Genomic DNA, 21,911 nt, shown 5'->3' with positions numbered 1-21,911 from the left:
GTGGTGAGTCAGAAGAGGAGGGGGGGAGAAGCAAGATTCTGGGGATCGTGGACAAATGTGCAACTGGCTTTGAGGAATATGCCGAGGAACAGTCAAGGAGATCGCCGCGATGATCGTTATGAAGCGATACCTCTAGGAAATATAGTAAAGGAATGTCCGCAAACAACTATTCGTTTATGAGTGTTACGGGTGCACCACAGTATAGCGCAGGGAGGGAGTGATCTCCGATAAGATAAAGTCAGGTGAGACAGTGTCACGTGTACTCCACAAGTCGCATTTCCATGTCCGAAGTAAGGAGTTGTGGCCGTGCCTCGAGACACACTACAGCGCCGACTATGTGCACACATGGCGTACGCTAAGGGTGAGTGCGAAGATGAGCAGGGTAGAGTAACAAAAAAAGAAAAAAATAAAATAATCATTGGAATCACAGATCACAGTTTATACTTTAAGAGATGGAAAGTGTTCAAGGAAAGGTCATTGTCTCTGGTGGACAATTTTCGGTTCTACAGTTTGATTATTTTGTGGAGTTTAGGCAAGGGAGCAGAATGGCTGCGAAAACGAGACCTAACAGTGCGAATATTAACGGTCACCAAAGTGCAAAAATTTCAGTAAGGCTCTAAAAATCGAAAACTCCACGAATCATGATAAATATTTAGGAGTTCAAGGCGTCAAGGTTCAAAATCTTTCACCAGGTCAGTCATTCAAATCATCATTGTCGAGGTGGAGAGGGGGGGGGAGGGATTCAGCGTGTACGCGCAGAGGGAGGAATGATGATTTGGTGACTGCAAATCACTGATTGATCTCCTTAGGAGTAGTTCGTGGCCCCTATGCAAAAAAGTGTTTTAAAGAAATCAATGGGGATGTGAGAGAACCCAGTGAGCGTGAATATTGAGCTTCTTGTTCTCTTACTAGTTTGTTTCGACTACTCTGATGGTGGCCTATAGTGAAGCTAGTTTGGACGTAGAATGTAAGGAAGTGCAAAACGAGCACTGGACAAATTTACCTCTGACTTCGTCAGTTCCCCTTTAGTTGAGTACTTTTGTTGGGATATGTGAACTGTATCAAAATTCCCCAAAGGTAAATCCTATCTTCAAATAGGAGATTCGATAGGGACCAAAGCCAAACAGGGTGCCTGCAAAGGTGCATTATAAGCCGGCATACATGGCAGTGTCTAAGATCTGGATACCCCCATGACTAAATCGACGATTATCGAGATTTTCAGCTATTGAGGCCATCTATGTGATTGCTAGACCTCAATTGGTGTGAAACATCTTCAAAATATCTCTTTTATCACTTTCTTTCTCTGATGTCGATGGACAAGGTGACGGTGGTCCCCGTGTTGTATGCACCACCACACTCTAGATTGCTAACCGTCACTTTGTAAGAACCATCATCATCATCGCCTGATCCACAACTTCTTCTTCATAAACTACATTGCCATGTTTGAGTCCGTTGTGGCTACCTTACTCAATCGGTTTCTTGGCTCGTATATCGAGAACTTCGATACCAAACAACTCAATATTGGTATATGGTCTGGTGACGTGCGACTCAAGAACCTTAGACTCAAAAAGGAGTCCCTAGACAAGTTCAAGTTGCCTGTTGATGTGAAGTTTGGCCATTTGGGAGAGCTTACTTTGCAGATACCATGGTCAAACTTGAAAGGAAAACCAGTTAAAGTCATCATCGAGGATGTCTACCTTCTTGCTTCTCCCATCATCATCAATGAATTTGATCCAGACGAGGACGCTGCAAGAGAGCAGAAACTCAAGCAAGAAAAATTGCAAGATTTAGAAGCCTTGCAGAGCGCATTGACATCTAATATGGGTGCTGCCGGCGGCAAAAACGAGGGTGCTTCCAATGAGTCCTTCACGGAAAGCTTGGTCACCAAGATTGTTGACAACTTGCAAGTCACCATCAAACACATCCACATTCGTTACGAGGATGAGGGTGTGTTGACAGAGAGCCCTTATGCATTGGGTCTCACCCTCGAGGAATTGTCTGCTGTGTCTACAGACCTAAATTGGAATCCTAGCTTCATTTCCATTACACAAAGCCTCACAAGAAAGTTGCTCATGCTCAAGAACTTTTCCTGTTACATGAACACCGAAATGATCTCAATCCTATCAGAAAATCCAGATGAAGTTCTCGCGGCTTTGAAAGCATCATTTGTATCGGACTCAAAGCAGCAGCACCAGCACCTTCTCAAACCTGTGTCAGGTGAGGGAAGACTTACGGTGTACAAGACAGGTGCCACAGAGTCACATCCGCATGTCAATACCGAATTGTATTTTGACGAGTTCGGCATCGAGTTCGATAGCAGCCAGTACAGAGATATATTGTGGACTGCTTCGAGGCTCCATTGGTACCAGAAGACCTGGAAGTTTCGCAAATATAGACCACGGGTGCCCGTGGATGAAGACCCTAAGCAATGGTTTAGATACACAATCAAGAGTATTCTTGGGGAAATTCACGAACGTAACTACAAATGGAGCTGGGAATATTTCAAAAAGAGAAGAGATCAAAGAAAGAGATACATTGTTCTCTGGAAGAGCAAGCTTCTCAAAAAGAATCTCTCCGAAGCTGATAACATATCGTTCGAAAAGTTGGAATGGGACCTTCCTTATGAAGATATTCGGTTCTACCGTTCTCTTGCAAGAAGCGAGATCAAGAAAGAGAACTTGTCAGCACCACCTTCTACACCACAAAAATCATCTGGTGGCGGCTGGATTTCTTCATGGTGGTACGGCAACAAGGCCAAGGAAACTATGGAGGCTCCGTCTGAAGAAGGTGGCTTGAACGTAACCTTGACAGACGAACAACGGAAAGCACTTTATGATACCATTGACTTCAACGAGGACAACATGCTTCGCGACGCTGTCAGTATTCCACGCGACAGAACTACTGTCGAGGTTTTCATGACCGTCAAGAAGGCAGGAATATCACTTAAGCCAAAGAAGCTTGGTTCTAATCTAGCGGAGGTCATTGTGGAGGGCTGCCAGACTCAATTCTACCAAAGACCAGATTCATTCCTAGCCAATTTCCAAATGCAAGAACTCAAGGTCGAGGATGGTACTTCCAAAACGTTATACAAACATATCGTCAGCGTCAAACATGTCCATTCTGACCTTCACTCATCCAATGAGTCGTTCTTTGATGCTTCTTCTTCCCTTGACTCAAATAAAGCCAATCCTTTTTTCAAGGTTTCTTTTGAGAACAATCCTTTGGACGGTAGCGCTGATTCAGTCCTTCTTGCGAAATTGAACTCGATGACAATCTTCTACAACGCATTCTTTATCGAGGAGATTATAAAGTTTTTCAAGCCGCCAAAAATCCATCTTGATACGATCGGAGCCATCATGAATGCTGCAGAGGCTACCATGGAAGGACTCACAACACAAACGAGACTTGGTCTTCAATATGCTTTAGAAGAGCACAAGACCGTCAACGTCAAGCTCGACCTTCAAGCTCCTTTAATTATCTTACCCCTCGACCCTACGAGTTGGAAATCGCCAGTCGCTATCTTAGATGCTGGTCATCTCAGTGTTACTAGTAATTTAGTCGATAAAGCGACTATAGAAGAAATCAAAGCAAAAGAGAATTATGACAATGAAGATTGGGGAAAACTCAAGACGCTCATGTATGATCAATTTAACCTTCATCTTCAGGATGCACAATTTTTGGTGGGCTCCACTATCAAGGACACAATGGAGCAACTTCATGCGGAGACTTCTAAGCAATCAGCTGTGATGTTAAACAATCTCGACATCAAGCTCAATTTGGGAATATCAATCATTCCTGAGGCTACAAACTTAGCCCGTTTCAAGGTTGGTGGCGAAATTCCACGCATACACGTTGCCATGAATGACTTCCAATACAAGACCGTCATGAAGCTCATTGATACGCTCATCCCCGATTTGGATGGTTTAGAAGGGGATGACAATAGTGTCTTTCATGCGTTTGGCCAGGGTAACGATCAATATAAACTTGAGGACGTTGAAGACCCCGTTAACACACTTACAAATCAAAGAAGGTCAGATAACCAGCAGCATATGTTCGAAATGGACTTTATGGTTGGACGGGTTGAGCTATCACTCTCAAGATGCACAAATGCGATAACTCTAGAAGCTGATCCTTTCCTCGATCTCGTCGGAGACACGTTGAACTTCGCATTCTACAAGACTGATAACGACATGCATCTTGACATGACGCTTATTGACATTGATGTTATCGACCATATTGAAAACTCTGGCGTCGCTGAGTTTGAAAAGTTGATTTCATCGAGGAATTTTACTGAGACAGAAGCTATAACTCGTAAGAAAAAGGAACTTTTCAAAGTTGATCTCACAAGAACTCAAAGAATAGTCGAGTTCAAGGGTAATGAGATTGAAGTATTTGACTTGGATGTTGTGGTAGACATGTCTGCTGTGAAGTGCGTTGTCTCGAGAATGTCGTATTTGAGTATTCTCAACTTCATGCTCAACACCTTTACTGATCCGAACGCAGAGGAAACTCCCGCTGATACTTTGAAGCATAACGACTACAGAGATGATAGTATTGCACCACAAAAGATAAATGTCAAGGTCAACCTCGATAGTATCATTGTGGTTCTCAACGAGGATGATCTCAAATTGGCAACCTTGCAATTGAGTACTGCAAATGTCAGAGTGTTCGTGCTTCCAGAAGCTTTGGAAGTAAACGGCTCTTTAGGCGCACTTTCGTTACACGATGAGTCAAATCAGGGCTCCCCAAGGGATTCGATCTTCCGAAACTTAATCAGTATCGAAGGTGACAATTTGGCAGAGTTCACTTACAAAGCTTTTGACCCTGCAGCTAATGAAGAACCCTTTGATAGCTACATCGAACTAGTTACGGGATCTTCCACAATCAATTTTGCGGAAGATACTTTCGGAAAAATAATCAATTACCTAAACAGGTTTGCTAAGATGAAAGCCATTTATGATAAAGCTCGTGATGCGGCCATAAACCAAGCAAACCAAATAGATGATGCCAATAAAATGAAGATCAATGTCTTGATTAGGGCACCAACGGTGCGCCTTCCCAAGTTGATTGATGCCTCGAGAGAAGATTATGATGTCATTATAGCTGAGCTTGGTGAGCTTTACCTCAAAAATGACTTCATCTCTAGAGATGACCTAACCTATAACGTTATGAATGCTGGACTCAGAAATACCCGTGTCACATCAATTTTTCATCTTGGCGACATAGTGCAGAAGAGTCAAATGGTGGATAACCTTGACATCAGTTTTGACATCGATTACCTTGAGGACTTCCACGAGAATATACCTACTTTTAGAATCATTGGGAATTTGCCTGAGCTTAATTTTCACCTCTCCGAGATTCAGTTGAACTACCTATACAACCTACAAAACAAGCTCGGAGTCGTCTTCACCTCCCCAGGTGAGGAGAGTTCCATGGAGGCTATCGAAGCTGATGCTCAGAACGCAAACGCTTTAATGGCCCATGATACCTCAATGCATAGAGCTAAGAATGCACAGAAAATCACAAACCAGCCTGTCAACAAGCCAGACTTGGGGTCGCCACCGACATCCGTGTCGTCCAATCATATCAAGTTCGATGTTGCGTTAAGAATACCCCGAATATCATTAACGATCTACAATAGGACTGCAATTGTTTCTAACATCGATGAAAAAAGGCTCACTTCTCTCGCATTGAATGACTTGCGATTGAATTTTGTTATGAAGGATGACGAGAATTTTACATCTGATCTCATAGTCAACGCATTCACTATAAGCGATGTACGCAACAATTCAAAAAATAAATTTACAGAGGTTGTTCCCCCAGTGCAAGGCGAGAAGGATCAGTTCAAGTTGAACGCTTCAACAGGCTCTACTGGTGTTGGAGATAAGAAGACTACAACTGTCATGTTGACAGTCGAAGAGCCTCTGGTAATTTTGGCTCTCGACTTTTTGTTCGAGTTACAAGCGTTTGCTAACAAAGGCTTACAATTAGAGAGTATACTGCAAGATTTGGTGGACGACGAAGACGAAGAGCAACGCCAACGTTCTATCGGCGAATGCTCATCTCATGAGGAGAATGTGGAGCCTCCTAATGCTATTACATCGTCAGTTGGCTTTTCGGTCAACATATTGAAGCCATCTGTGATTCTTCTTGCTGATTCCACAGCTGCCGATTCAGAGGCTTTCGTGTTCAAGATCGAGCAAGTTCTCATAACGAGTCAAAACATCATATCATTGGCAGCTGACAGTGTTGGGTTGTTTGTTAAGAAAATGGATGATGTTGAAAAGAGACTTCGTATCATTGACGACTTCTCGATTTCTTTTGCTTTGGACAGCAGAGGTTCTACTGACACATCATTCCTCACAAACATCCAATTATCCATAGACCCCTTGCTCATGAGACTTTCGTTGCGTGAAATAAGACTTGCGTTGAGAATTGCTAATAAAGCCAGTGAACTCTACGAAGAAGCCATGGGAACCTCTGTCAAGTCTTCTGAACCTGAATTTAGCATCTCTGATGACTTCAAGAGGAGACTCTCTCAATATGCCCCTAGTGTTGTCTCTAGATTTTCTAATGAGTCGGCAAAGAGAAGGAGACGTTCAGTCAGCAACGAGGTCATCATTAAGGGCGAAGAGTTCAACGCATCCTTCGGTGGTGCACGATTTGTTCTTATCGGTGATGTACATGAGCTTCCCGTTCTTGATGCTAATATGAAACCATTTGAAACCAAAGTGTTGAATTGGTCCACAGATTTGAGTGCTGAGTGTCACTTTGAGCCTTACGTCAACATATACAATTATGCTAAATCGACTTGGGAGCCTCTTGTGGAACCGTGGCCAGTATCAGTGTATGCCCACAAGACTCTCATTCCGAAGCCAAGCATAATCGTTGATGTAGTATCCAGAACAATGGCTCAGATTACAGTATCATCTAGATCAGTTGCATTGCTTTCTCAGGTCTTTTCGTCGATCAGTCCTGATGGGGAAGGAAAGTCGCGTGATGAAATTGCACCATACATCATTTTGAATGAAACTGGGCTTGACTTGGAGGTTTGGACTGATAGAGGTGAGGAGCTGAATCGCAGGGTGACATTAGTGAAAAATAACGAAAAGATACCTTGGGCTTTTGAGGACTGGAGAGTTATTCGTGAACAATTGGATACAGATAATGAGAAGGATAACTTGGGCTTGAGATTCCTTGAGTCGTCCTACGAACCGGTGCGGAGAATCAACGCTGCAGGCGTGGGCGAACAGATATTCATGCTCAATCCACCTATTGATGACGTCCATAATAGACTCGCAGCTGAGATAGTTCTTGGAGATGATAACGTCAAAACCATCATATTACGTTCTACCTTCAAAGTCAAGAATGATTCGGAATCTGATATCATAGTGAAAATCGCAGATGCAAAGAAAGGTATCGATTCGGAGATTCGTGTCGCCGCAAATGAAATTCGATCTCTTCCTATCAATGCCGTCTTTTGGGGTAGCTTGAAAATCAAACCTCATCTAGAGACCAACTTCAATTGGTCGAATGAAACCTTGCACTGGAAGGATCTCATGCACCATGGAAGTGCCATTTCGTGCTCATCTATTGGCAGCGGAGCAAGCTCCACATTCTACTTCCAAGCTGAAGTCAAGTTTGACAAAGAAGAGCCTCTCGCAAGAGTATATCCACATATGACTTTGGTGATATCAGCTCCTCTTGAAATCGAGAATCTCATGCCTTTCGATTTCAACTTCAGATTGTACGATAAGAGTAGTAAGAAGGATTGGAGTGGAACAGTGAAGAAGGGACAGAGCACCTTCGTCCATGTTGTGACCTTGGAAGCATTGCTATTGATGAGCGTCGAACCTCTCAACTGCGGATTCGAGAAGTCAGAATTTGCGATAATCAATTCGACAAAGAGAAGTGAGTTTAAGCGAGAAACGCTTATCAATACGAGAAGCAATGCGGGTAGAAATGTGCAGCTCAAAATGTATTATCCAAAGGATAAAGTGAAGACCAACTTGAAGGTTGCAGTCTACAGTCCTTACATAATTCTCAATAGGACCGGACAGAACTTGACGGTCTTAGATAAAGCGAGCCGCTTTAATGTTTTGGAGTCGTCGAAGGCCTTGAATAATCTTCCACATATGTTCTCTTTTGATAGAGATGGGGAGAGGCTGAATAGAGCTCTCGTGAAGATTTCGGACTCTGTCTGGTCTGCTCCAATTTCCTTTGATGCCATCGGGCAAACTATAGGTTTACTGGTCCAACTTAACAACAAGCAAACTGAAATGAACTTTGGAGTTTCCCTCGGAGAAGGAGAGGGAAAATATAAGCTCACAAAGGTGGTGACATTCTCGCCTCGATACGTCATAAAGAATACACTTTCGGAACCACTTTCACTCGTTGAGAATGGCTCTACAAAGCAATTACTGCTCGAATCTGGACAACTGATGCCCCTTTATAACCTCCATCGTATCGACAAAAAAAGTATCATGTTAAAGTTTGAGAAAGGAGGAAAGGGATGGTCATCTCCGTTTGCAATTGATGATATTGGCCAAATATACTTGAAAATCCAAAAAGAAGGCCAGGGGCAGTCACTTTTGAAGGTCAACATCATGACGGAGAATGCAACAATCTTCATCCTGGTAGAGAATGCAAATAACCAGTGGCCGTATTCCATCAGGAACTTCACCGATAATGAGCTCTACATCTATCAGGCAAACCCTAACATTGACTCAAATGGCGAGGTTGTCAAACGAGACTCTATTTACAAACCAATCTACTACAAGATTCCGGCAAAAAGTGTCATGCCCTATGCGTATGACTATCCGAATGCTGTTGTCAAAGAGCTCATAATCAGAGTTCGTGGCCGTGAACGAGCCATAAACCTCGCTGAGATCGGTAATCTTAAACCTTTCAGACTACCCGCAACCGAAAGAGACGATCAGAAAATTCTCGATCTCAATGTAGTCGCAGATGGACCCACTCAGTCTTTAGTCATCTCCGACTACGACCCTGGAATGAGCTTGTATAAATTGCGAAAGGCAGAAACTAACTCAACCGTCAACGAATCCAAGCAACAGTTTGAAGTGGATGAGGTTGATGACAATTACTACACGAAGATCGTGGCACGTTTCGAGGGTATTGGTGTCTCTTTAATCAACACTAGATGCCAGGAGTTATGTTACATAACACTCAGAGGAATTGAGCTAAGGTATAACGAGTCAGACTTGTATCAGAACGTCAGTGCGAAGTTGAAATGGATTCAAATCGATAACCAGCTTTACGGAGGTATCTTCCCAATAATTCTTTATCCAACCATAGTTCCGAAGTCTGGGAAAGAAATGAATAGTCATCCGTCGTTCTCTGGTTCTATCTGTAAGGTGAAGGACGAGTCTCATGGCGTGGTCTTTATCAAATACGCTACAGTATTACTTCAAGAGATGACCATGGAGCTTGATGAAGATTTCTTATTTGCCTTACTCGAGTTCTCTAAATTCCCGGGTGCAAGCTGGAATAATCTCAACGAAGACAAGCTTTGCGATGATAATCTTGAGATTCCAGAGCCTACGAAGTTGTCTGATGCCAGTGATATCTACTTCGAAGCCTTGCATTTGCAGCCAACTCTGACACACTTGTCATTTGTTCGAACTGAGAGAGTGAATGTTGAGGATAGAACATCGTCGCAAAATACCATCATGTTCTTTGTAAACATCCTCACAATGGCAATTGGCAACATCAATGATGCACCTATCAATTTGAATGCCTTATTCATTGAAAATATCAGGGTTCCGATTCCAATTTTGCTTGAGTCCATTCAAAAGCACTATGGTCAATCTTTCTTCTATCAATTGCACAAGATCTTGGGCTCGGCTGACTTTTTGGGTAACCCAGTCGGTCTTTTTAATAACATTTCCTCTGGTGTTCTCGACATCTTTTATGAACCATACCAAGGATTCGTTATCAACGACCGACCACAAGAGTTGGGTATAGGCATTGCAAAAGGAGGTCTCAGCTTCCTTAAAAAATCAGTCTTTGGATTCTCAGACTCTTTCGCCAAGGTCACTGGATCCATCGCCAAGGGATTGTCTGTTGCCACTATGGATAAGGCTTTTCAGGAGCGAAGAAGGCTCAACCAACGCAGAAACAAGCCTAAGCATGCCTTGTACGGATTTTCGTCTGGTGCAAGTTCGTTCTTTGAGTCAATCTCTTCCGGTGTGACCGGAATTGCAACCGCTCCAGCGGAGGGAGCAGCTACTGGAGGAGCCAATGGGTTCTTCAAGGGACTCGGTAAAGGTGTCGTGGGTCTTCCTACCAAGACCGCTATTGGACTCTTCGATCTTGCTTCCAATGTTGGTGAAGGTATCAGAAACACCACCACTGTGTTTGATGCTGATGGCTTAGAAAAGGTTCGTCTTCCTAGGTATGTCTCGCACGACGAAGTCATTAGACCGTACTCTCTAAGAGAGGCGCAAGGCCAATACTGGCTCAAGTCTATAGAGGGAGGACGCTTCTTCAGTGATACATATTTGGCGCATTTGCTTTTGTCAGGAGAAGAGAAGGCTATTGTTATCACATTCAAGAGGATGATTCTTTTCTCGATCGACACTTTGAAAGTCATTTGGGTGGCTAACTTTGATCAAGTGAAGGCGATCACATTGGAGCCTACAGGAATTCATGTTAAACTCAAGACGAAAGAGGGACCTTTTGTGCCCATTCCTGAGAAGAATAACAGGGAGTTTTTGTATGGAAAACTTCGTGTTGCAGTTGATAAGTTCAACCAGCACGCCAAGGTAATTCAGTGATGTGGTGGACTATATACAAATATATTAGGTGTTGGCCCTGCTCTCTTTGTAAGCCTTTGAGTGAATGTTTTAGAGTCCTCTTCTCCACAGCACTGAAACTTCAATTTTTGTACCTTCACGGCACCATCCAAGGTTTTTATCACAAGAGAATTAGTGTCCGTGTCATGAATAAATTCACCTGGTTCTCGTAAGTTGTCAAATGAGTCTGATATGCTTATTTTGTCAAGAATTACCTTGTGTAATTCGTGAACATTTTGTCTCTTCTTCTTTATGTCGACCTTTTTGTAAGTATACAATGGACCCAAAGCATCGTTTAATCTTTTGATCTGCCTTGCGGATAGCAGTGACCACTTTATTTGTGATTCAGAGGATCTTATTTTCGGTGCCAAGGACGGCTTGTACAGCGTTTGTATTGGCTTTATTGGTTCAATGAAAGAGCCATCGACAATTGCCGACGCTAGCAAGTTCGCACCAACAACACCCAAGCGTTCAGCTAATGAATCAAAGTTGTCATCTTCGGAGATAGGTATAGGTTCAGATTGCAGGATGACTGTGCCATGATCAAACTTAGACGGGTGAAGGGTTTGTAAAGAGACGCCAGTCTCCTTCAAATCATCCTTCAATGCATACTGTATTGGTGAAGAACCCCTATACATAGGCAACAAAGACGGGTGAACGTTGATGCCGCCATACTTAAGCGAGCTGATGAACGCCCCAGGGATGAGTTTGCCATATGAGACAGCCACCGCCAAGTCAAAACTCTCATGATTCAAAAGTCGAAGAATCTCCTCCAGTGAGTCTGCTCTCAAAACTGGTAGCTGATGCTGCTGAGCATATTCGCCAATTGGCACGTCCACAAAGTTCTTCAAGTTACGCCCTGTTGGCTTTATAGACCGAGTGACTACCGTGAGCGAGGATATGAGCGACGGCTGCTGGTGCCGTAGTTCTCGAAGTCTATGGAGTGATTGTCTGCTGAACTTATCCGAGCCGAAGAAAGCGATTCGTAGGGCCCTCTCAATAGTCATGGGTCACGTAAGAGTAAGACAGCTTGATTAAGAGGCTTGAGATTTAGTTGGTGAATGTATATTAGAAACGTAGGAATGGCTGCGAAAAGTGCTTAGGAAGGAATAGGCCCGCACTGAGAATCGTCGTTTTCATCTTGTTTATTTCAGAAAAGCTCGAATGCCGAGAAAGCCTTCGAATAAAGACGGCCATGTGGGTTGCACCATTGTATGGCAGCAAAATTAGCTTTAAGCTCAATGGCAACAGCCAGCCCCCGTACCAAGACAGACCACGAGATATACCTTTACGACCATTGTCAAGTATAGCAATTATGTTTAATTTGGACTGGCAGCAACGAGCAGACAGACTGAGTGCACTTCTGTAACCGGGTTGGTTCGAAATATATCTAAAAATTCGTCATTTAGCAATCGAAGAGCACCTTTGGTCAATCCATGGCACTGTGCTCAAAGTTGAACTTACTCAACAGCCATATAAGGAAGTAAAACACTGTAGTGACTAATTGCAACATTAAAGGGCCAACAGTTGGGGTTGTAAATGGCTGCGAAATTTCACCTTGTGACAATGGATATATAAAACTTGATTTAACAACGTGCGTTGACCAAGACGGAGCCTTATTGAGGTTATCCCCATAGTTTGCCTATGCCTACAAGTTGCAATGACGATGCCCATGGACCTAAATAGAAAAGCAACGATGAGGCCCAAAGAATGTTTATTAAATCTAGCACAATTCGCGGTAGTAATGCCACGGAAATATGCTCTGAAGCAATTGAAGGACCAAAGAATGCGAAGACAGATACGTGAGTCCACCAGCTTGGAGGTCTAGGACTTCTCCGAGGAAGAAAACACACGAAGTGCTGACAGGGAAGAAATGGCTTCGAAAGAAAGGTTACTTGGCCATGTAGAGAGAAAATCTCTACTCAAGCATATAAAGAAGTGATCTTTGGTACCTCATTGCTCCAAGTGCTACGACAAACTATTACCTTTAGATTTTCCACAAGTTGTCTACAGCTTCAGCGGTGCCTGAGATTTACGAACTCGCGCATCCAAAGAAGTACCAAGCACGCGTCAAATGGTAGGACTTGGCAAATGCAAACGCCATAGCTTCCCGGAAAGCTTGTAGTATTAATCCGAGGTTGTCAAATCAAAATTTGCTGTCAAAAATTCCTCTCAAATCCTCACTTGTGACAAGTGTTATTTTTAGTGTACACTAAAGCTGCACCTTTCCGCCTGAGCGTTCCACGCGAAATCTTGATTCACTCGCTGGCACAGTCCGCGAAACTTCGATCTCACCGACAACATCAAACCTTCCACCACGTCTATCCTCAATGACCCTGGCGAGCACAGTCCTATAACGATACCTTATACCTTGACCTAAGCCCTTTACTAATTCGTTCTCTTTGTGCTTCGCTATGCCCTCCACAGTCACTAAATCGCTCGTGCTTCTTTCGTGCACTTTCCTAGGCCTTATTTGTGGAACCTTGTACCTATACTCGTCTTATAGCCCGCAGTTGGCGCTAAGGCTCCAGTACACCGCCACAGACTCGTCACTCATAGCGCTTTTTGGCTCTTTGGGTGTGGCCATCACTGGGCCCTTGGCTGGTATGGTCGTTGACCGCAGAGGCTATACTGTTTCGCTTTTGATTGGCGGCTCGACTATCTGTTTGGGCTACTATTGCCTCAGAAGACAGTATGCTACGGCCAGCTCCGACTTGAACTGGCTGTGTTTCTTGTTGTTCTTGGTGGGGTTCGGATCCACATTCATCAATTCTGCTTGCCTCAAATGTTGTGCTGTTTCGTTCCCGAACATACGTGGGGTGGCTACCTCACTCCCATTAGCCTTGTACGGCCTCTCTGCAATGTTTTACTCTGTGGTTGCATCTTTGTACTACCCTGGTGACACAGCGGGCTTCCTTTGGTTCTTAATTGTGTCTGTGGGCGTTATTTTGGCCATCTGCGCTCCCCAATTGATGCTTTGCGACGTGAGGAAGCTTCAGCCAAAGAGACACCCTGTGAGCAACTCTGAAATTATACAGATGACCACTATTGGCCAGAAATTTGAGACTGAACCCGTCCAATATCATGATCTCCACCACCACGCAGAAGTTTCAGGGCTCGCATTGTTTCTGAACCCCAGATTCTGGCTCCTTTTCATCACCACTGGCGCTTTCGCTTCTTTGGGCCAAATGTACATCTACACTGTTGGATATATGGTCAAGGCGCTTGTAACAAACACATTCCTGCCTCCAGTGGACCCCACGGCAGAGTATGTGCCCATGGACATCGTCATTCAACAGGAGCAGCAGGTCCAAGTGGGACTCACATCTATTGCAAACTGCATTGGAAGACTTCTGGCGGGCATTTTGGGAGATATAATAACTCAAAGCTTCCAAAAGCCACGAGGATGGCTCCTTTTCATTCCAGGTTTTGGCCTTGTAATCACCCAAATCATGGCCCTCAGCATCACGGACCCTCATCATTTGGAGTGGGCTTCAATGTTATCGGGATTCTTCTACGGATTTACATTTTGCATCATGCCAATCATTGTTGGTGATGTTTTCGGCATGGAAAATTTCTCTGGCAACTGGGGACTTGTGGGAATGGCACCAATCGCTCCCTCTTTCTTCTTTACCAACCTTTTCGGTAAGGTTTACGATCAGCACACCAGCACGACTGACTTGGGCACAAACATCTGTACTCTAGGAAACGGCTGCTACAGACAAGTCTTTAAACTAACCCTTGGAGTGAGTGTTTTCTCCATTTTGGTGGTCTCCATCTTCAATTTTGGAGAGCTCTATCTCGCAAGCAGACCCAACGAGCGCGCAAAGGCCAATACTAAGCAAGAGAAGTGAGATTCGCGCGAATCGGGCCATACATCGCACGGTGGAGATCTCACCTTGAATGTATGCCCGAGCAGCTCAAGAAATACGTTCCCCCAAATCGAAGACCCAAGGTAAATTCTGAAGATGATAAATTGAAGGCGAGAAAAGCCAAGTTTGCCACTCCAAAGAAGGATGAGTACGGGTTCGTGTCGCGCGGCGAAAACAACAAGCTTCAGAACGACCCCGAAGCACGAAAGGCTTACTTCGTCGATATACAACGGATGGATCAACAGAGTGATGACCAAGTATTAGACTCGCTTAGAAAGCTTAGAGAAGCTATTCTTCATCTAGAGCCCGATGAGTTCAGCAAATCTGTCTATATGTTCTCGTTTAATTACAGCACTAAGATCGGTAGATATCAGGCGTATGTACCATGTGGACAATACCTTCTACGAAATCAGCAATTGCTCACTGAGTCTGAGGTCTCCAAAGTGGCTGAGATCATGATACTCCATATATCGCATTGCAATAGGGATAATGCCACTGCGTGGGTGCTTTTATACAAACATTTCACAAGGAAAGATACCTTGTACCGTGTGCTCGAAGCGTGGGAGCTCGAGGACTACCGCACATGGCTCCAATTACTCAAGGATGAGCATGATTCAAGTCGCAAGAAGGTAATGGAGCTCGGACTACCGAAGATGAGGGGCCATATGATTCAATGTTTGAGTACGCTGTACTTCTCAATGGCTGTTTCCGATATGACACGCTACCTCAATATTGAAGATGTGTCAAAATTTATTGAGAAGCACAATACTGGCTGGACGGTTGAGGCTGAAACCGTCATCTTACGGAGACGAAAGAAACCAGCTGCCAGGTAACCATTAGGTTGTCCTGCCCTGCTCTACAAGGGTGCGACTTTAGAACTCGCGATAATTTTACTACATAGACACTTCTCCTCACTTTCCACTGTTGAGCTTTATAATCAACCCCTAATGAGCGAACTACCGGTGCCCATCAAGATTGATGACATTGCAAGTGGCAAAGTAGACAGCAAGCTTATATACGACGAGCTCGAGCGCCTCAAGGCCGAGGTGAACATCCTAAGAAATGACATGTCCTTGTTTCTCAAACAGCTAGCAACGATCCCCGAGAAAAGCAGTCAGCAAGAGTACCAAGAAGCATTACAGAAACGTCTTGCTCAAGTCCAGACCTCTATCAAGGACTACTGCGCTCGCTACAATCGTCTCTTACCCATCATCAACTTGTCGCAGATTAAATTGGGCCAAGAGCCAGAGACCAACTCGACAGTCAACGGGCTGCCAGAGAAGAGATCGAATATGCTGCCGCAGAAAAATGGCAAGAAAAAGTAGTGGTGTGTTCCCCTTCTGAACTCAACGACTGATTCCTGGGTTCTACATCATCCCAACGCCACACCATCAACCCTGACAATTAAAGAAGAATCTTCGACGAAGCTCGCTAGAAGCGAGCAATTCACCTTCAGTTTCCATTCTTACTCTTCACAAATCAGTTGAGGTTGGATATTATCAAATCTTAAACTTGATGCGAGTCCAATAAATTTGTCTACGACCCAAGCTTAGGCCACGCAGTCTCAAAATGGCCTTAAACGATGTTGTAACTAAGCATCAAAGAAGAGCATATAACGTGCCAAGCATTTTGGTGGTTTCATCTCAAGCCCAATTGGAGGCTGATTTCCTAGCCCTTTATAGTCTCAGCGTGTGATTCAGACGACCCGTTGCATAAGGCGACTGCTCCCCTAATCTTAGACGTTTACAAGCGGATCCGTTGAACCATTATTCGAGGAATTTGGACGTCTAGCAGATGTTCGCTAATCGCGTGTATCTGGGCATCAATTCTAGATCGGAATGTCGATGTCAATTTTCCACAAACACTCAGAGGCACTCAAGCACTCACAACGACAATATATTGAGTCAGCCAGGATCAAAGCATCTCGAGATTGTCTATGTCATCCACATTTTTGGCTAAAGGGTTACCCTGAACTGACTCATAGGGCCGCTATCAAGCGTGTATATAAGCCGTTGAATCTTGCGCTCAAAAAGAGCTCTTATATATCTGATTCTTCAGCATTAGATACCCTTTACATTCCCATTTTCGTACCCTCAAAGAATGTCTGCTTTGTTGAAAGAGACTTTCGCCAGATGCAAAAAGGAAGGCAGAAATGCCTTGGTGAATTTCATCACCGCTGGTTTCCCAACTATTGAAGACACCATTCCCATCTTGCAGGGTATGCAGAAAGGTGGGGTGGATATCATTGAGTTGGGCGTGCCGTTTTCCGATCCGATCGCCGATGGTCCAACTATTCAGGCTGCCAACACTGTTGCTTTGAAGAATGGTGTCACCGTAGTCAAATGTTTAGAGTTGGTTGCTCAGGCTAGAAAGGAAGGTGTCACTGTTCCTATCATCTTAATGGGCTACTACAACCCTATCATGAAATATGGTGAAGAGAAGTTGATTGAAGACTCCGCTAAGGCCGGTGCAAATGGTTACATTGTTGTTGACTTGCCCCCAGAAGAAGCTGTGAAATTCAGAACTACCTGTGCCAAATACGGCATGAGCTATGTGCCATTGGTTGCACCAGCTACCAATGATGCCCGCTTAAAAGTCTTGGGTGGCATTGCTGACTCCTTTATTTACGTCGTTTCCCGTATGGGCACAACCGGCTCTGCCCAAGAAGTGTCTCTGAGCGTCGCTCAACTATGTGGACGTGTGAGAAAATTTGCGGGAGACACTCCTTTGGCCGTCGGTTTCGGTGTTAGTACCAGAGAACACTTCTTGACTGTTGGTGCAGCAGCTGATGGTGTGGTGATTGGCTCAAAGATTATCACTCTTTTGGATGAGTCGAAGCCTGGAGAGAGGTGAAGTTGCCTACAAGTACGTGCGTTCTATCTTGGGTGAAGAGTATAACGGTACTCCTCCAGCTGAGTTTAAGCCATACGCTGCTCCTCTTGAGCACAATCCCCCTAAGGCTGTTTTGGAAGAAGAGCACAAGTACAACCCCAGATTTGGTGAGTTCGGAGGTCAGTACGTTCCAGAAGCTTTGCACACTTGTTTAGCTGAGTTGGAAAGAGGCTTCGAGAGCGCTGTCGGGGACCCTGAGTTCTGGAAGGAGTTTAGATCATTATATTCTTACATTGGGAGACCCTCAAGTCTACACAAAGCTGACAGGTTGACGGAACACGCTGGTGGTGCGCAGATTTGGTTGAAAAGAGAAGACTTGAATCACACCGGTTCCCATAAAATTAACAATGCGTTGGCACAGGTACTCATAGCAAAGAGATTGGGTAAGAAGAGAATTATTGCAGAAACTGGTGCTGGCCAGCATGGTGTGGCCACTGCCACTGCTTGTGCCAAATTCGGTTTGGAGTGTTGTGTATTCATGGGTGCTGAGGACGTCAAGCGTCAAGCTCTTAATGTTTTCAGAATGCGCATCTTAGGTGCAAAGTGTGTAGCTGTTACAAACGGTACGCAGACCCTTCGAGACGCTACTTCTGAAGCTTTCAGATACTGGGTGTCCAATTTGGAAACGACACATTACGTCGTTGGCTCTGCAATTGGCCCACATCCATACCCTACTCTCGTGAGAACTTTCCAGAGTGTCATTGGTAACGAAGCCAAGGAGCAGTTCAAGGAATTGAATGATGGTCGTTTGCCTGATGCTGTTGTTGCGTGCGTCGGTGGTGGCTCCAACTCAACGGGTATGTTCTCTCCTTTCGAACATGACTTGTCCGTCAAGATGTTGGGTGTTGAGGCCGGTGGTGATGGCGTGGACACCGCTCGTCATTCTGCTACTTTGACTGCTGGTATCCCAGGTGTTTTCCACGGTGTTAGAACCTATGTCTTGCAGGATTCTGATGGTCAGGTTCACGATACTCATTCCGTCTCGGCTGGTTTGGACTACCCTGGTGTTGGGCCAGAGTTAGCCTACTGGAAGAACATTGGACGAGCTGAGTTCATTGCTGTCACCGATGCACAGGCTTTGGAAGGTTTCAGATTGTTGTCCCAATTGGAAGGTATTATTCCAGCCTTGGAATCTTCTCACGCTGTTTTCGGAGCTGTTCAACTCGCAAAGACCATGTCTAAAGATCAGCACATCATCATCAACGTTTCTGGTAGAGGCGACAAGGACGTACAGAGTGTAGCAAAGGCCTTGCCAGTTTTGGGTGAACAGATTGGTTGGGATTTGAGGTTTGAGGACGATCCTTCTAAATAAGTATACGTTTAACGAATTGACATAAATAGCTATTTACTAGACTCTATAATGTATAATACAAAAGTTGGAAATAATTATGCAAAGCCACCCTTTTTTTTCTTTTTCTTCTGGCTTGAAGCTTGTGATCCCATTCTCTTGAGTGGTTGAGACTTCTTAACTGTACTCTGCGAAGAGGTGACCAGGGGAGGAGCGGGATATGATGATGCTCCTTGTGACGGATTTGTCTGGCTCCGTGTGCCATACGGAATGCTATTGCTCGATGCTTGTGATGTTTGCGATACCTGGGAAACTTGCGATGCTTGCGTTGAATGATATTGCTGTGAGTTTTGTGTAAGAGCACGATGTAACAAACCTCTCTTTTTTGTGTCCATAGTGGGAGGGGCTGATTTTGGACGTTCTCTAGTCGTCAGAATATCCCACTCGTCGAACATTGCAGTGAGTTCAGCGTCACAAGATTGCACTTCTTGACGGTACATATAGTGGAGCCTACTTTCAATATCGTAGTTCGATACCTTGAGTAAACTCGATGCTAAAATCATGGCAGCTTGAGTGGCGTTGGGATGTTGGGGGAAGACTCGTTTCAATGAACTTTGTAATGCCTGTACTTGTTCGTTTGCAAGGTTTAGCTCTTCGAAATATTCTCTTATATCATTATTGAGCTCAATGCAACATGTGTCGTAAAACTCAGCAAGCTGGTCAACCATCGAATCGAACTCTTCCATATCTGATATAGTGACAGGAACACAGTCCGCAATGGAAGATAGGGGACTGAACTTCGGTATATAGCTCATGTCATCCATGATATTTTGTGACGATACATCGAAGTTGTCATCGTCACTTATTTTTAAGCGCTTCTTGATGTCATGTCCAAGTCTGGAAGCGTAGTTCTGGACAATTTGTATCTGATTATTGGCTTTCACGGTAGCAGAATCATCCCATATCTCGTCATTTTCATGAGTCATGCGAGACAAGACAGAAAACGAGCGAAATGCGTTGGAAGCTTCCAGTTCGGAAATGAACTCAAAGACATTGCTCCTAGTCGCATCCTTTCCTAGATCGCTAGATGAAATCTTGAATTGTGTATTGTTCAGTTTGAGTGAGCGATTGCCATGGAAAACGGCGAAGCGACAGGCATTCTCCGAAAGCTCTAGCATATAAAACACTGAGTCTGACTTCTCATTATACGGAAGTCTATTTACGAAAAAATCTAGACAACCGCCTCTGGTTTCAATGCAATAGGGATCTCGTAGAAGTACAGCTTTTCCATTATGGAATCCAAAGGTGTAAATCATGGCTATTGGCATATCCTTGGAGAAGACTGAGCAAATAAACAGATCCTGGAGTCCGCCTTCGCATACTTTTAGTCTGAATGTGGAATTTTCCTTATCCAAAAAGTGTTTCCACGAGACAAGCCTCTTGAGGATATGCTTCTCATCAAACTTAAGAAAGATAATCTCCATCGAAGTAAGGAGGAAGACATATCCTTCACATGCTTTGACATCCCAAATTTGCGCCCACAGATTTGCTGTAACAATCTGATGTGATTCGAGAGCCTCAGACTTTTCCAAGTAAAACAGTCTTGCCTCTCTTCGACTAAAAGCAATAATGGAACGAGCATCTGGCGTCCAGATGACGTTTTTCCAGGCAGATAGTTCCTCTGGATCATATATGCTCAAGGATTTAGCACCTTCTTCGGCACTACATATTGATGAGTTGGAGAGAAGCTCGATCGTCCACTCTTGATCATAGTATAATGCATATATCGAGATGTGACCTCGCTGATCGATCACCGCTACCTCGTTTTTATTGCAGGGTGAAAATTGTACGTGGGAGAATTCTTCTCCACCCACATCTGCGCAGTTGATAGAGATCGGGAGAATCTTAAGCGATATTCCCTTCTCATCCGGATCGTTTAGCCACAGAAATTTTGCGAAATAAATTTGTGTTTTGCAGCGAACCGCAATTATTGGGAATGTCGGTGATGGTTGTATCTGGGAAATGGTCGTAAGAAATCGACAGCATGCATATTTGGGCTCAACCAAGGCATTAGGAAATAGTGATTCTTCTTCTTTTTCTGTGTCTAGATCAATGATGATATGCTTCTTCGGGAGAAGCGGTGCAACTAATAAGTCAGTGTTCTCGTCGCCGCAGACGTAAGCAACTCCTTTGATATGGAGTATTCCATTCTTCACTTTTGGTAAGCATCGCTGACCACCTACGACGATGGGATCAGCGAAGGCACCTATTCCAAGATCCAATGATGCTGTTATATCACCCTTGGTGGGATCGTGTCCAATGTTATCAATGATAGGAGTCAGTTCAGATGCCAAGGCGGCAGTGATCAGATCTGGGGCGTATATCGTCGAATGAGACCGTTTCCTAAACCATGCCATGCTTCTCGACAGCTGCGGCAGCAAGGAAGCCAGTGTTGTAGGTAGAAGCCACTCTGAGTTCTCTATAGGACGTAGTTTTGGCCCCTGATCTCGTAGTCGTGGGAACTGGATCTGTGGTTTGAGAGACGGTAGGTCCTCCAGTGACAGCGACCCGTCCTCAGGGACCACGATCCCATTACCATATAGACCGTAAGCAAGCTGAACACCTAGATGTTGCTTGCTAGGCCACATTATATGGGTCGAGTAGAACGAAATAGTGGTCTGTGTAATTGATCAAATAGTATGTATCAGTAAGATACAGTACGATGAGATGGAAGCAGTAGGATTGAGGGATCCAGTAAGAGAGTGGTACTTGGAGAAAGGAAAGGAAGCTTAAGCTGATGGAGACGTAAATAAGTTGCTTGCAGGGGTTGTTGTGAGTCTGTTATTGAACTTATTGTAGAATGCACATTTTGTGATATCACCCGCATGTTGCAAATGGCTGCGAATTATTGCAGCATCGATTAGAATGCTCTCTCCTCAGATCCCAACTTTTCTATGTACTATAAATTCACCATAAGGTTTCATCATGCTTACAATCGATCACTTCCCCAGGTGAAAATTCTCCTGCTTAATCCTCCGAATCGTG

General features: G+C 44.3%; 7 protein-coding genes across 7 annotated transcripts; 5 read left to right on the top strand and 2 right to left on the bottom strand. All coding sequences in view use genetic code 12, as the record gives it.

The window, feature by feature from the left end:
• Positions 1 to 1,439: 1,439 nt before the first annotated feature.
• Positions 1,440 to 10,796, top strand: VPS13 (membrane morphogenesis protein VPS13; the record flags this gene model as incomplete). Its single annotated transcript, XM_029035419.2, has 1 exon — positions 1,440 to 10,796. The coding sequence occupies one exon, from the start codon at positions 1,440 to 1,442 to the stop codon at positions 10,794 to 10,796; it is 9,357 nt and encodes a 3,118-aa protein (XP_028890661.2).
• A 24-nt stretch (positions 10,797 to 10,820) lies between these two features.
• On the bottom strand, positions 10,821 to 11,821 carry FMT1 (methionyl-tRNA formyltransferase; the record flags this gene model as incomplete). The annotated part of the gene is made up of 2 exons (XM_054702068.1): positions 10,821 to 10,838; positions 10,910 to 11,821. The coding sequence occupies 2 exons, from the start codon at positions 11,819 to 11,821 to the stop codon at positions 10,821 to 10,823; spliced, it is 930 nt and encodes a 309-aa protein (XP_054558043.1).
• Positions 11,822 to 13,228: 1,407 nt separating this feature from the next.
• Positions 13,229 to 14,668, top strand: CJI96_0001889 (uncharacterized protein; the record flags this gene model as incomplete). The annotated part of the gene is made up of 1 exon (XM_029035417.1): positions 13,229 to 14,668. The coding sequence occupies one exon, from the start codon at positions 13,229 to 13,231 to the stop codon at positions 14,666 to 14,668; it is 1,440 nt and encodes a 479-aa protein (XP_028890659.1).
• A 53-nt stretch (positions 14,669 to 14,721) lies between these two features.
• Positions 14,722 to 15,519, top strand: CJI96_0001888 (uncharacterized protein; the record flags this gene model as incomplete). Its single annotated transcript, XM_029035416.2, has 1 exon — positions 14,722 to 15,519. One exon carries the CDS (start codon positions 14,722 to 14,724, stop codon positions 15,517 to 15,519), a length of 798 nt encoding a protein of 265 aa, XP_028890658.2.
• Positions 15,520 to 15,633: 114 nt separating this feature from the next.
• Positions 15,634 to 16,011, top strand: MED3 (Med3p; the record flags this gene model as incomplete). Its single annotated transcript, XM_029035415.1, has 1 exon — positions 15,634 to 16,011. One exon carries the CDS (start codon positions 15,634 to 15,636, stop codon positions 16,009 to 16,011), a length of 378 nt encoding a protein of 125 aa, XP_028890657.1.
• A 775-nt stretch (positions 16,012 to 16,786) lies between these two features.
• On the top strand, positions 16,787 to 18,890 carry TRP5 (tryptophan synthase TRP5; the record flags this gene model as incomplete). The annotated part of the gene is made up of 2 exons (XM_054702067.1): positions 16,787 to 17,477; positions 17,536 to 18,890. The coding sequence occupies 2 exons, from the start codon at positions 16,787 to 16,789 to the stop codon at positions 18,888 to 18,890; spliced, it is 2,046 nt and encodes a 681-aa protein (XP_054558042.1).
• A 74-nt stretch (positions 18,891 to 18,964) lies between these two features.
• CJI96_0001885 (uncharacterized protein) lies at positions 18,965 to 21,514 on the bottom strand (the record flags this gene model as incomplete). Its single annotated transcript, XM_029035413.2, has 1 exon — positions 18,965 to 21,514. The coding sequence occupies one exon, from the start codon at positions 21,512 to 21,514 to the stop codon at positions 18,965 to 18,967; it is 2,550 nt and encodes an 849-aa protein (XP_028890655.2).
• Between the last annotated feature and the right edge of the window lie 397 nt (positions 21,515 to 21,911).

This window comes from Candidozyma auris, chromosome 2 (genome assembly GCF_003013715.1).
Source record: "Candidozyma auris chromosome 2, complete sequence".
Taxonomy (NCBI): Eukaryota; Fungi; Ascomycota; class Pichiomycetes; order Serinales; family Metschnikowiaceae; genus Candidozyma; species Candidozyma auris.
This window is presented reverse-complemented; position numbering and strand designations above follow the sequence as displayed.